Source organism: Macaca nemestrina, chromosome 4 (genome assembly GCF_043159975.1).
Source record: "Macaca nemestrina isolate mMacNem1 chromosome 4, mMacNem.hap1, whole genome shotgun sequence".
NCBI classification, from domain to species: Eukaryota; Metazoa; Chordata; class Mammalia; order Primates; family Cercopithecidae; genus Macaca; species Macaca nemestrina.
In genome coordinates, this window is record NC_092128.1 from 150,108,227 (window position 1) to 150,121,909 (window position 13,683).

At 46.8% G+C, this 13,683-nt stretch overlaps 1 protein-coding gene across 2 annotated transcripts; it reads right to left on the reverse strand.

The window, feature by feature from the left end:
* Positions 1-225: 225 nt before the first annotated feature.
* LOC139362957 (putative oncomodulin-2) lies at positions 226-7,362 on the reverse strand. Of its 2 annotated transcripts, none has more exons than XM_071095378.1 (4): positions 6,282-7,362; positions 4,610-4,742; positions 2,901-3,010; positions 226-521 (listed from the first exon to the last, which is right to left on the reverse strand). In XM_071095378.1, exons 1-4 carry the CDS (start codon positions 6,340-6,342, stop codon positions 496-498), a joined length of 330 nt encoding a protein of 109 aa, XP_070951479.1. In that variant the 5' UTR covers positions 6,343-7,362; the 3' UTR covers positions 226-495. The 2 variants fall into 2 exon arrangements, with proteins under 2 accessions (XP_070951479.1, XP_070951480.1); XM_071095379.1 differs by having other exon boundaries at positions 4,610-4,707; positions 6,282-6,345.
* Positions 7,363-13,683: the final 6,321 nt, after the last annotated feature.

The following is a 13,683-nucleotide window of genomic DNA, read 5'->3' on the forward strand; positions in this document are numbered from 1 at the left end:
TGTCAGAAGATTTGCTGAGAAAAATCCTACCATGACAATGGCATTTATTTGTAACTTTGAAGAAACAACCAAAAAAATCCTCCAAAACGTGATTTCCTTGTTTGCTCAAGCGTTAACACCAGCGTGGCCTGCTTCAGGCTTGATGGGACCAGAAATCTGACGAAAAGCCCTTGGTCCCAGCTTGCTTGAGTGTCGTGCTGAGAAAAAAACACGCCCACACATCCGCAGATGACAAGCCTGTCTTTATTGGGTGATTTTTAGAGGCATTGCCTGTTGGGGGATGGGGGCTTACAGAAGTCGTCAGGGCATATCCACCACCGAGAACGTCGTGAGCGACTCTCTCATGACCCCGCTGAAACAATGAGCAAACTGCAGAAGGTTTCCGGGAAATTAACAAATTAGGTAGGGGTAGGATGTGGGGTTCCCCATTCCCAGGGCTTTGGAATCCTTCCAGGTGATTATCCCTTTCTGTCTTTTCTCCAGACACTGGGGCTTTTAAGAGTGCACCATTTCCTGGAATTCTAGAACAGAAGAGGTGAGAAGAGGGTCAGTGGAGGTGGCTTGGTTCTTTACAGACATGCCGTGGCCAATGAGAATTCCAAAGAGGGAAGGAAGTGAAGAAAATTGTCAGATGATGGGCATGGCGCCCCTTGGAGGAGACAAAAGAAAGTAAAACCGGCCGGGTACAGTGGCTCACGCCTGTAATCCCAGCACTTTGGGAGGCCGAGGCAGGTGGATCATGAGGTCATGAGATTGAAACCATCCTGGCCAAGATGGTGAAACCCTGTCTCTTCTAAAAATACAAAACTTAGCTGGGTGTGGTGGCACACGCCTATAATCTGAGCTGTTCGGGAGGCTGAGGCAGGAGAATCGCTTGAACTCGGGAGACGGAGGTTGCAGTGAGCTGAGATCATGCCATTGCACTCCAGCCTGGACGACAGAGCCAGACTCCATCTCAAAAAAAGGAGAGGGGAGGGGAGGGAAGGGGAGGAGAGTAGAGGAGACCTGGGTATCAATGACTATATCTTGAGGGAGTCCACAGGGTTCCATTTCTCCAAATAATCTTATTTAACAAACAACTTTACCTTTGCAATAGAGGCCTTTGAATTAGAACTTGTCAAGCCCATGACTTCTATTCGTTCATTTTGAATGAATGAATGAATTCAGTGTAATTACCTGTGACCATCTGTGAACATTTAACTTATTGTGTGGTCAATTTCAGACAGCAAGGGGAGGTTTCCTTTCTCTATTCTGTAGCTGGGTATTGCATTTTTAGGATATATTTGATAGGGTGGGACTTTGAACTGACTCTCCTCCATTGAACCTACGTCCGAAAGTTTCTGTTACTAAAAGAAGGATAATAGTAATAATAACAAGGTATGGATGTTACAGATTGATATAAAAACTGGGGATTTGCTTTATATTTATTGGTAAGCTTTATTTGGAAATCTTTCATGGTTATGTTTATCTTTTTTGTTTTTTTTGAGACAGAGTTTCACTCTTGTTGCCCAGGCTGGAGTGCAATGGTATGATCTCGGCTCACTGCAACCTCTCTCTTGGGTCCAAGCGATTCTCCTGCCTCAGCCTCCCGAGTAGCTAGGATTACAGGCGCCCACCACCACACATGGCTAATTTTTTATATTTTTAATAGAGGCAGGGTTTCACCATGTTGGTTAGTCTGGTCTTGAACTCCTGACTTCAGGGGATCTGCCCGCCTTGGCCTCCCAAAATGCTGGGATTACAGGCTTGAGCCACCACGCCCAGCCCGTGGTTATGTTTAATTAAGTCAATCCCCCCTTACCTAATCTGTTTTTATGAGCTATCTATCTGCATTAACTCCCGTGTAGTAAGCGATAATGGTATAATTTTGAACGGGTTTTTTTTTTTTTTTTTTTTTTTTTGAGACGGTGTCTCACGCTGTTGCCCAGGCTGGAGTGCAGTGGCGCGATCTCGGCTCACTGCAAGCTCCGCCTCCTGGGTTCACGCCATTCTCCTGCCTCAGCCTCCTGAGTAGCTAGGACTACAGGCGCCCGCCACCGCGCCCGGCTAATTTTTTTGTATTTTTAGTAGAGACGGGGTTTCACTGTGGTCTCGATCTCCTGACCTTGTGATCCGCCCGCCTCGGCCTCCCAAAGTGCTGGGATTACAGGCTTGAGCCACCGCGCCCGGCCTTTTTTTTTTTTTTTTAAATAAGCATCTAATGTAGCAGTTTTAAACTTCAAATTGGCACCACCAGAAGGACCACCATACGTTCTGCTGAGTTGGCAGGCACAAAGTAGCTAAAAAGCACGCTAGCAACGTGACAAAAGCAAGTGAAAATAGTCCTACAGCTGTGCTAGTGTATTCTAAAGCTTGAACCTAGGATTCTGCCTACGGAAGATGCAGTAAATGAGGTTGGCTTATTTGTTCTCTGTTTAATATTATCCACTTGGCGGGCTAATGTCCAATAAAACATATTTGTCTAAACCTTTGAAAACAAAGAGGCCTTCCTACGCATGCCAGTGGACCCTGGTCTGAGGATGTAAATCTTCCCCTTATTCTGAGGGGTTCAAACCCCACTGGTGGAAATTCCTTGTGCTATATGCAGGTGCATTACGGCATCTTGCAAATAACTGGCCAGGTGGCTAGCTAGTCCTCTAGTCAGGTGAAGGATATTTTGCAGCTCCTAGACAATGACCAGTGTGACCAGCTTCTATAGCACCTGCCGAGCATTATGCCAGGGTTTTTACACACATCATGTGCATCCTTACTTTAGTCCCGCTTTACAGATGAGAAGACTGAGGCTCAGTAAGGTTAAGAAAGGGAGATTTTAAGCCACATCGGTTGGATCTCACAGCCCAAGCTCTCACGGATGCTTCCTGAGCTAGAGTGTTTTATGCTACGTACAGGCGCGGACGTACCCTCCGCTCCAATTTTTCCATCTCCATCATTATCCGCAGCAGCCATCAAGGACTTGGTTTCTGACTCGGTCAGTTCTCTGGCACCACTTTCAAACTTCTGGAGGAAAAACCTACAGGAGAATAAGGATCCATGGGGATTTTCTGAAAGATCATGCATCTCTGTGTTTACACTTTTGTTTTTCCTTTAAGTAAATCATCTGTTTCCAGCACTTGCAATAATTAGCCAAGGTCTTAGCAAGCAGAGGTTTCCTTAAGCTGTAGAAACCAATGGTGGGCATTTCATTTTTAAGGGTTTTTTTGTTTTGTTTTGGTTTGGTTTTTGGGTTTTTCTTGAGACAGGGTCTTGCTCTGTTACCCAGGCTGGAAGGCAGTGACACCATCATGGCTCACTGCAGCCTCCACTTCTTGGGCTCAATCAATCCTTCTGCCTCAACCTCCCAAGGAACTGGGATGACAGGTGCTTCCCACCATGCCCCACTAACATTTTTTTTTTTTTTTTTTTGAGACGGAGTGTTGTTCTGTCGCCCAGGCTGGAGTGCAGTGGCCGGATCTCAGCTCACTGCAAGCTCTGCCTCCCGGGTTTACACCATTCTCCTGCCTCAGCCTCCCAAGTAGCTGGAACTACAGGCGCCCGCCACCTTGCCCGGCTAGTTTTTTTTTGTTTTTTTTTTTTTTGTATTTTTTAGTAGAGACAGGGTTTCACTGTGTTAGCCAGGATGGTCTCGATCTCCTGACCTCATGATCCACCCATCTCAGCCTCCCAAAGTGCTGGGATTACAGGCTTGAGCCACCACGCCCGGCCAACTTTTGTATTTTTGTTGTAGAGACAAGGGTTTGTCATGTTGCCCAGACTGGTCTTGAACTCCTGGGCTCACTCAAGCAATCCGCCCACCTCAACCTCCCAAAGGGATGGAATTGTAAGTGTGAGCCACAGTGCCTGGCCCATTTTTAAGCTTTTAGTGTTTTTCATTTTTATTTATTTATTTATTTGAGACAGAGTCTCTCTCTGTCACTCAGGCTGGAGTGCAGCTGCACGATCTCCGCTCACTGTAACCTCTGCCTCCTGATTTCAAGCGATTCTTGTGCTTCAGTCTTCTGAGTAGCTGGAATTACAAGCGTGAGCCACCACGTTTAGCCAAAGTTTTAGTTTTTTAAAATCCATTTGCCAAAGGAAATCCCTTACACCAAAGAATCTTTGCGGCTGGGTGCTGTGGCTCACACCTGTAATCCCAGCACTTGGGGAGGCCAAGGCAGGAGGATCACTTGAAGCCAGGAGTTTGAGACCAGCCTGGGCAACATGGTGAAACCCCATCTCTACTCAAAATATGAAAATTAGCTGGACGTGGTGGCATGCACCTGTAATCCCAGCTACTTGGGAGACTGAGGCATGAGAATCACTTGAACTTGGAAGGCGGAGGCTGCAGGGAGCTGAGATCATCCCACTGCACTCCAGCCTGGGTGACAGAGCGAGACCCTGTCTCAGAAAAAAAAAAAGAATCTTTGCACCTGCAGTCTTCACTGCCCGTGTTGAGGGCTTTGCCTGGGTAGATGTGTGGTCAACTGACTCATGTCCTTTTCTTTAATGATGCTTGGCTGAATGACCAACACTGAGGCTGGCCATTGAAGAAATACTCAGCATCCTGGCCCCCATTGCACCCCAGGGCCACCCAGCAGTGCTGGGTACCAGACAGACTCAGGACAAAGCTTACTTAAGCTCCTCTTCATCCAGGTACCCGCTCTGGTCGTTGTCTATGAACCGGAAAACGTCCTTCACCTGACTGGCTGACATCTTGGAGAGGCCTGACGTCTGGAAGAATTTTTGGGGTTCAAAAGTGTCTGGGTCTGAAGAAAAGAGAATGGGTTATTCTGACACTCATTGGATCACATTCTATACTGGGGCCAAGGTACTAAAAACACAGATGATTAAAAATACTTCAACAATATCCCTGAGCTATGGGGATGCTCAACTGGTCCAAGATTTTGGAACAGCCGAGACTTGATGGCTCTGTGATGGCATCCCATGTCCCCTCTGCCCCAGCCTTCCCTCCTCCACTTGGTTTTGTCCATTTCCCTTTTCCTTCCTCCTCTCTGTGCCTCCCCCTCCCCCTGGCCCACTTTACAGGCTGTGTAGCCCAGCCCACAACATACCTGGTCTAATTGGTAGGGGGAAATGCAATCACTGGATTTCAACAGGCTAAATGGCCTTTGGCGATTTCTTTCTCTTTTTTTTTTCTTTCTTTCTTTCTTTTTTTTTTTTTTTGAGACAGAGTCACTCTGTCTCCAGATTGGAGTGCAGTGGTGTGATCCCGGCTCACTGCAAACTCTGCCTCCCGGGTTCAAATGATTCTCCTGCCTCAGCCTCCCGAGTTGCTGGGATTACAGGTGTGCACCCCCATGCCCAGATCATTTTTGTATTTTTAATAGAGACAGGGTTTTGCCATGCTGGCCAGGTTGGTCTTGAACTCCTGACCTCAAGTGATCCACCAGCCTCGGTTTCCCAAACTGCTGGGATTACAGGTGTGAGCACCACACCTGGCCCTTCGGTAATTTCTTGCTTTCATGTGTTTTGTAAGTTTCTTTTGTCTTACAGAAGTGTAATCGTGTGCTCAGATCCCAGATCTTTATAATTTTAGTTATCTAATAAATAGCAGTTTTCTTCTCCGATTCCACGAATTTTCCAGCCAACCTCTTATTTATTTATTTAGAGACAGAGTTTCACTCTGTCGTCCAGGCTGGAATGCAGTGTAGCAATCATAGCTCACCACAGCCTCAACCTTCTGGGCTTGAGTGATCCTCCTACCTCAATCTCCCTAGTAGCTGGGACCACGGGCGCATGCCACCATGCCCTGCTAGTTTTTATTTTTATTTTTATTTTGTAGAGATGGAGCCTTGCTATGTTGCCCAGGCTGATCTCAAACTCCTGGGCTCAAACAGTCCTCTCACCTTGGCCTCCAAAAAGTGTTGGGATTACAGATGTGAGCCACCATGCCTGGTCTACATTTTTTTTTTTTTTTTTGGAGACAGTCTTGCTCTGTCTCCCAGGCTGGAGGGCAGTGGTGCGATCTCAGCTCACTGCAACCTCCGCCTCCTGGGTTCAAGCAATTCTCTGCCTCAGCCTTCGAAGTAGCTGGGATTACAGGCACCCACCACCACCTCCGGCTAATTGTTTTGTATTTTTAGTAGAGATGGGGTTTCACCATCTTGGCCAGGCTGGTCTCGAACTCCTGATCTTGTGATCTACCTGCCTCGGCATCCCAAAGTGCTGGGATTACAGGTGTGAGCCACTGCATCTGGCTGCCTGGCCTACATTTTGATTTTGTGTTGCTTTGCTGAAGGTGCAAAGCTGTGAGGAAATCCCATCCCACCCCACGTCCCCTCTACCTTGGCATTCCTGGAGGGCTGCTGCAATGTCATCAGCACTGAGCACGTCCGTGATGCTCATTTTCTACCTACTCACACAGAATAAACGAGATACGATAAGCCACAAGCAGGAACGTGCACATCCAGGGCAAACATATCTTCTCAGGCCCACTGAAACTGCATGTGTGTCTAGTTTTTTTTTTTTTTTTTTTCAATTGAGATGGAGTCTCACTCTGTTGCCCAGGCTGGAGTGCAGTGGCACCATCTCGGCTCACTGCAACCTCCACCTCCTGGGCTCAAGTGATTCTCCTGCCTCAGCCTTCTGAGTAGCTGGGATGACAGGTGCACACTATCACGCCTGGCTAATTTTTGTGTTTTTAGTAAAGACGGGGTTTTGCCACGTTTGCCAGGATGGTCTTGAGCTCCTGACCTCAGGTGATCTGCCTACCTCGGCCTCACAAATTGCTGGGATTATGGGCATAAGCCACCGAGCCAGGCCTGTCTAGAATTTTTAAAATGTGATAAGCATGGTTTTGTATTAAGTGACGGGACAGAATATCCAAATTAAAACCAGATACCAAAAAGACCCCAGCCCTTTTTATCTCAGAACCTTCTTTTGAATATATGCCAGAAATGAAAACAAAAATACATGACCTAAAGAAGGATTCAATCGTTTTCTTATAAAAATTATACTGACATAATCAGTCATTTCCACAGGCAGCTACAAACCATGCTACAAATGCACTGGCATTTTCCTACACCAGCCCGAGAGATGCAATGTTGCAATTTCCACGGGGGAAGGGATACAGTTCGGCCGCTTGCGGACATTCTGCGGAAGAAGGCCTGCTATCTGTCCTGAAAGGCGGAAGCAGATGGAGGAAAAGCCCGTCTCCCAGAGACTAAAATCCTTCCAGGTGTCAAAGCCATGGGAAAAGAGGAGTCTAAGCACCTAAGCCTAACACGAATGCACGCAGTGAATAAGAGTCTGGGGTCTGGTGGGCCCACCAGTTACTCACCGTTTTAGGTTCCCCCCCAGGAAGAATCAGGAAAAAGAGCTGAAGGAGCAAAACAACAGATGGGCTTTTGCTACCTTGCTGACCTACCTTATATAGGCTAGAAAAAGTGATAGTTACAACCTCTTAGATTTCCTTTTCAAGGATCAAGTGGATGTAGCTCAAATGTCTTGTCTTACTCATGAAACCTCCTTTTTTTTTTTTTCTATTTATATCTCAAGGGAATGTGGGTGGGAACAGCCGATTATTAAAAAAAACAAAAAACAAAAAAACAAAAACCTCAATGAACCTTAACTAAGGTTTCAATTCTGCAAACGAACTCTGTTGGCAAAGTGTGGAGAAGGTTCTGGATGCCTGGTAAGGTGGAGATGGTGGCCTGAACTAAGACAAACACATACAGGGGTGCTCCGTAAGCTGAAAAGGCTCCCCAGATGTTAGCAGGTACCGTTTGAGGCAGGCCTGTTTTCAACTTTGGAAACTATGGGTGTGTAAAGCTGACCTCAGTCTGGAGTTGACAGACTCAAAGCCATTGTCACCAAGCGCACACACAGGACTCGTCCGGCACAGGAGATGGGGCTAAGTGATGTGATTTTCCTACAAATGTCTTGACTTTGACATTTCCCAGCTATACCATAAATTGCACACACTCAAAAGGCAAAAAGGAGGAAATCAAGCCAGCATTCCCAACCCACAAAACTAACATGTTCGGAAAAAAATATTCTGAGGCTGAGGCCAGGACTAGACAACTCAAGATTTTGTTTCTGTTGTGACAGGGTCTTGCTCTGTTGCCCAGGCTGGAGTGCAGTGGCATGATCTCAGCTCACTGCAGCCTTGACCTCCCAGGCTCAAGTGATCCTCTCACCTCAGTCTCCCAACTAGCTGGTACTACAGGCACATACCACCATGCCTGGCTAATTTTTTAAATATACATTTTTTTTGAGAGACAGGGTTTTGCCACGTTGCCCAGGTTGGTCTCGAACTCCTGGGCTCAAGTAATTCTCCCACCTCAGCCTCCCAAAGTGCTGGGATTACAGGGGTGAACCACCGCGCCCGGCCTTTTTTTTTTTTTAATTTTCAGCAAACATTTATTGACCCTTTATATGGCCAGCACTGTGCCAGGTTCTTCTTTTTAATTATTGTGGTAAAAACCACATTCCATAAAATATATAATCTTAACCATTTGTAAGTGTATGTATAGTACAATAGTGTTAACTCTTGGTGCATTATTGAAGGAGAGATCGCTATAATTTATTCAGCTGGAAAAATGGAAACTCTGTATCCATTGAGCTGCCACCACTCCCCTGTTCCCCCACCTCCCAGCTCCTGGTAACCATCATTGTACTTCCTGCTTCTAAGAGTTTGACTACTGGCTCACACCTGTAATCCTAGCACTTTGGGAGGCTGAGGTGGGCAGATCACGAGGTCAAGAGTTCGAGACCAGCCTGACCAACATGGTGAAACCACATCTCTACTAAAAATACAAAAATTAGCTGGGCATGGCAGCCTGTAAGCCCAGCTACTGAGGAGGCTGAGGCAGGAGAATCGCTTGAATCCAGGAGGTGGAGGTTGCGGTGAACTGAGATTGTGCCATTGCACTCCAGCCTGGGCGACACAGAAGTCTTTGTTATAGCTTTGAGTGCACTATTGAAATTGGAAACAACTAAAATGGGCTTTAGTCGGGAATTTGTCAAATTATGGTACATCCATGCAATGACTTCCTATGTGGCCATTAGAAAGAATGAAGTAGGCCGGGCGCAGTGGTTCACACCTGTAATCCCAGCACTTTGGGAGGCCAAGGCAGACGGATCACCTGAGGTCAGGAGTTCGAGACCAGCCTGGCCAACATGGTGAAACCCCGTCTCTACTAAAAATACAAAATTAGCCAGACGTGGTGGTGTGCACCTGTAATCCCAGCTACTCTGGAGGCTGAAACAGGAGGATCGCTTAGAACCTGGGAGGCAGAGGTTGCAGTGAGCTGAGATCGTGCCATTGCCCTCCAGCCTGGATGACAGAGCAAGACTCTGTCTCGAAAAAAAAAAAAAAAATTCAGCTAGGCATGGTGGCGCATGCCTGTGGTGCCAGCTGCTCAGGAGGCTGAGGTGGGAAGATGGATTGAGGCCGGGAAGTAACGGCTGCTGCAAGTTATACTTGCACCACTGCACGCCAGCCTGGACGACACAGCGAGAACTTGTCTCAAAAATAAATAAATAAAAAGAAAGTTTCTGAAAATAAGTCTTGAGAGTTTTGAATTAGGTTTCTGACATTAAGTTGCCATAGAAACTAGCTGAGCCCTTTCTTTTTCTTGGGAGTCTTTACAATTGTCCACAGAGATACAACATTTTTTAAAAATCTGCTCATTTAAATCAAAGTAGCATATGGGTTAAACCAAGATACTTTTTCTGTTCATGCTATTTTTCTGATAGAAAATAAAGATACCAGAGACCAGGCCAGGAGTGGTGGTTCATGCCTGTAATCCCAGCATTTTAGGAGGCTGAGGTGGGCAGATCACCTGAGGTCAGGAGTCAGAGACCAGTCTGGCCAACATGGCGAAACCCTGTCTCTACTAAAAATACCAAAACATTATCTGGGCATGGTGGCGGGCGCCTATAATCCTAGCTACTTGGGAGGCTGGGGCAGGAGAATCGCTTGAACCTGGGAGGTGGAGGTTGCAGTGAGCTGAGATTGTGCCACTACATTCCAGCCGGGGTGACAGATCAAGACTCTGTCTCAAAAAAAAAAAACTATATATATATATATATATATATATATATATATAGAGAGAGAGAGAGAGAGAGAGAGAGAGAGAGAGATTGATTCACACAAACAGACAATATTGTATAATTCCACTAATACGAGGTACCTAGAATATTCAAATTGACAGAGACAGACAAAATGGTGGTTAGCAGGGCTGGGGGGAGGGGTAATGGGAGTGAGTGTTTAATGGGGACAGAGTTTCAGATTGGGAAGATGAGAAAGTTCTGGAGATGGATGGTGGTGACGGTTGCACAATGTGAATATATTTAATGCCACTGAACTTCAAGAGGGTTAAGATGGGTCGGGTGCGGTGGCGCCCGTCTGCAATCCCAGCGCTTTGGAAGGCCGAGGCGGGAGAATTGCTTGAAGGCAGGAGTTTGAGACCAGCCTGGGTTACAAAGCAAGACCCCATCTCTACAAAACAATAATAAAAAAATTAGCCAGGCACTGTTGTGTGCACCTATGGTCCCAGCTACTTGGGAGGCTGAGGTGGGAGGATCGCTTAAGCCCAGGAGTTTGAGGCTACAGTGAGCTGTGATCACACCACTGCACTCCAGCCTGGTTAACAGAGTGAGACCCTGTCTCTCCAAAGAGAAAAAAGAAAAATGATTAAGATGGTAAATTTCATATTATGTATTTTATGTTGCATATCATGTTATGCATATGACATACGTTGCATATGCATAATATGTTGTTTATCATATTTGCATAGTTATGTAATGTGATGTATATGTATATCGTGTGTGTGTATATATATACACACACACATATATATATAAACAATTTGTAAACGTTGATTCCGTAGTCTTCATTATTTTGGCCACCAATTCCTAATTGCTCCCAGGAAAGAATAGGAGGAAGATGTGGAAGTAGATCGGTTTTTTTTTTTTTTTTTTTTTGAGACAGGGTCTCGCTCTGTCACCCAGACTGGAATGTAGTGGCGTGATCTCAGCTCACTGCAACCTCCACCTCCCAGGTTCAACCGATTCTCCTGCCTCAGCTCCCCGAGTAGCTGGGATTACAGGTGCCTGCCACCATGCCCAGCTAATTTTTTTTTTTTTTTTTTAGTAGAGACGGGGTTTCACCGTGTTGACCAGGCTGGTCTCCAACTGCTGACCTCAAGTAATACGCCCCCCTCAGCCTCGCAAAGTGCTGTGATTACAGGCGTGAGCCACCGCGCCCAGCCTGGCTGCCATTGTGGGGATGAAACTGTTGAATGCATGGGAGACCCTCCTTCCATCATGTATGATGGGCTGGTTGAGAGCACAGTGGACCCACTTCCATGTTCTCCCAACAGATGTCACTTCCTAAATATCTCTCAACTTCATCGTCTCTTCACAGACCAGTCACTACCCGAGCCCAAGCCTCCAGCATCTCTTTTGGGAAGGGAAACAACTATAGTGGACTCCTAACCTTTATCCACTCGGGGTCACCTCCAACCTAGCCAGGTGGGTTTTCAAAAAACCCAAGCATGGCTGGACTCGGTGGCTCATGCCTGAAATCCCAACATTTTGGGAGGCCGGGGCAGGAGCATTGCTTGAGCCCAGAAGTTTGAGACCAGCCTGCGTTACATAGCAAGAACCCATCTCTACAAAAAATGGAAATAACTAAATAATTATCCAGGCTCCTGGGCTTGAGCGGTCCTCCTGCCTCAATCTCCTGAGTAGCTGGGACTAGAGGCACCTGCCACCACCCCAGGCTAATTTCTAAATTAAATTAAATTAAATTAAATTAAAATTTTCTTTTTTTGAGACGGAGTTTTGCTCTTGTTGCCCAGGCTGGAGTGCAATGGCAAGATCTGGGCTCACTGAGACCTGTACCTCCCAGATTCAAGCGATTATCCTGCCTCATCCTCCCAAGTAGCTGGGATTACAGGTGTGTACCACCACGCTCAGCAAATTTTTTGTAGTTTTAGTAGAGACAGGGTTTCACCATGTTGGCCAAGCTGGTCTTCAACTCCTGACCTCAAGTGATCCACCCGCCTCAGCCTCCCAAAGTGCTGGGATTACAAATAAGAGCCACTGCGCTCAGCCTTCATTTTTTAATTTAATTTTTGTAGATTCAGGGTCTGGCTCTGTCATGCAGGCTACAGTGCAATGATGCGATTGTGGTTCATTGCAGCCTTGACCTCCTGGGCTCAAGCCATCCTCCCTTCTTGGCCTCCCAAAGTGCTGGGATTACAGGTGTGAGCCACCGCGCCCAGTTCCATTGTCCATTTTTATCTTTGGTCTTTCATTGGCACATTCCTTGTCACAGTGTAACTATTCAATGAACACATTTGTGCAATGAATGAACTGGCTCTGAATCTGAATGTCTGCATCCAGCTGTCTCTGCACGGTGACATGGGGGATGGGGTGGGATCTAGAGTTACAGGCGTGTTTATTTATGAATGAGATACTTCTCTAGGACTGGATTTCCTTTCCCACTCACAGACTAAGCAATCATTTGTTAAATAAGTTTACACTTGGGGGTTGGGACAAGCTCCTTCATGAGTCAGTCAAAGTGACTGCTGTTTACAAACGAAGACGGTAAAGTGTTTTAGGGCTGCCTGAAAAGGACAGCTTGTGTGTTTCCCAATGGAATGAATGAATAACAAGGATGGGGGATCTCCAAGAGCACACAGCCCCTGTCTACAAGAGCTGACCTCTCCTGGGTTTACAGTTTTGATGACCCATGGAGCAGGGCAAAATGCATCCCTCGTGATCTACTATGGGTGTGGAAATGGCACAAGTCCCCTAATTACTGTTGGCTCTGTAATCTGTGGGCTCCGGTGCACAGTGAAAATGCAAGTCCTGACAGGCGCCGTGGCTGGTGTCTGTAGTTCCAGCTACTCTGGAGGCTGAGGCAGGAGGATTGCTTGAGCTGGGAGTTCTGCGCTGCAGTGCACTCTGCCAACTGGGTGTCTTCACTAAGTTTGACATCAATATGGTGACCTCCTGGGTGCAGGGGACCATCAGGTTGCCTAAGGAGGGGTGAACCAGCCCAGGTTGGAAACGGAACAAGTCAAAAGTCCTGTGCTGATCAGTAGTGGGACTGTGCCTGTGAATTGCCACTGTACTCCAGCCTGGGCAACATAGCAAGACCCCATCTCTAAAAAAAAGAAAAGAAAAGAAAAAAGAAATGCAAGTCCTCTTGTTCAAAGAATTTCCATGTGAGTGCCTCAGCAGATTAAATCAAGTGTGCAGGCTAAGTGCAGGACCCTGAAGACTAGAGGTCTCACACCCATGAAGCCTGCCCTGTTCACATCAGGTTTGTACAACACTGCCCAGTTCACCAATATGATGTCGTGTCTTTTAACCGTGGTAACAACTCTGTGATTTTTTTTTTTTTTTTTTTTTTTTTTTGAGACGGAGTCTTGCTCTGTCGCCCAGGCTGGAGTGCAGTGGCTGGATTTCAGCTCTCTGCAAGCTCCGCCTCCCGGGTTCACGCCATTCTCCTGCCTCAGCCTCCCGAGTAGCTGGGACTACAGGCGCCCGCCACCTCACCCAGCTAGTTTTTTTTTTGTATTTTTTAGTAGAGACGGGGTTTCACCGTGTTAGCCAGGATGGTCTCGGTCTCCTGACCTTATGATCCGCCCGTCTCGGCCTCCCAAAGTGCTGGGATTACAGGCTTGAGCCACCGCGCCCGGCCCTCTGTGAAATATTATTATCCCCATG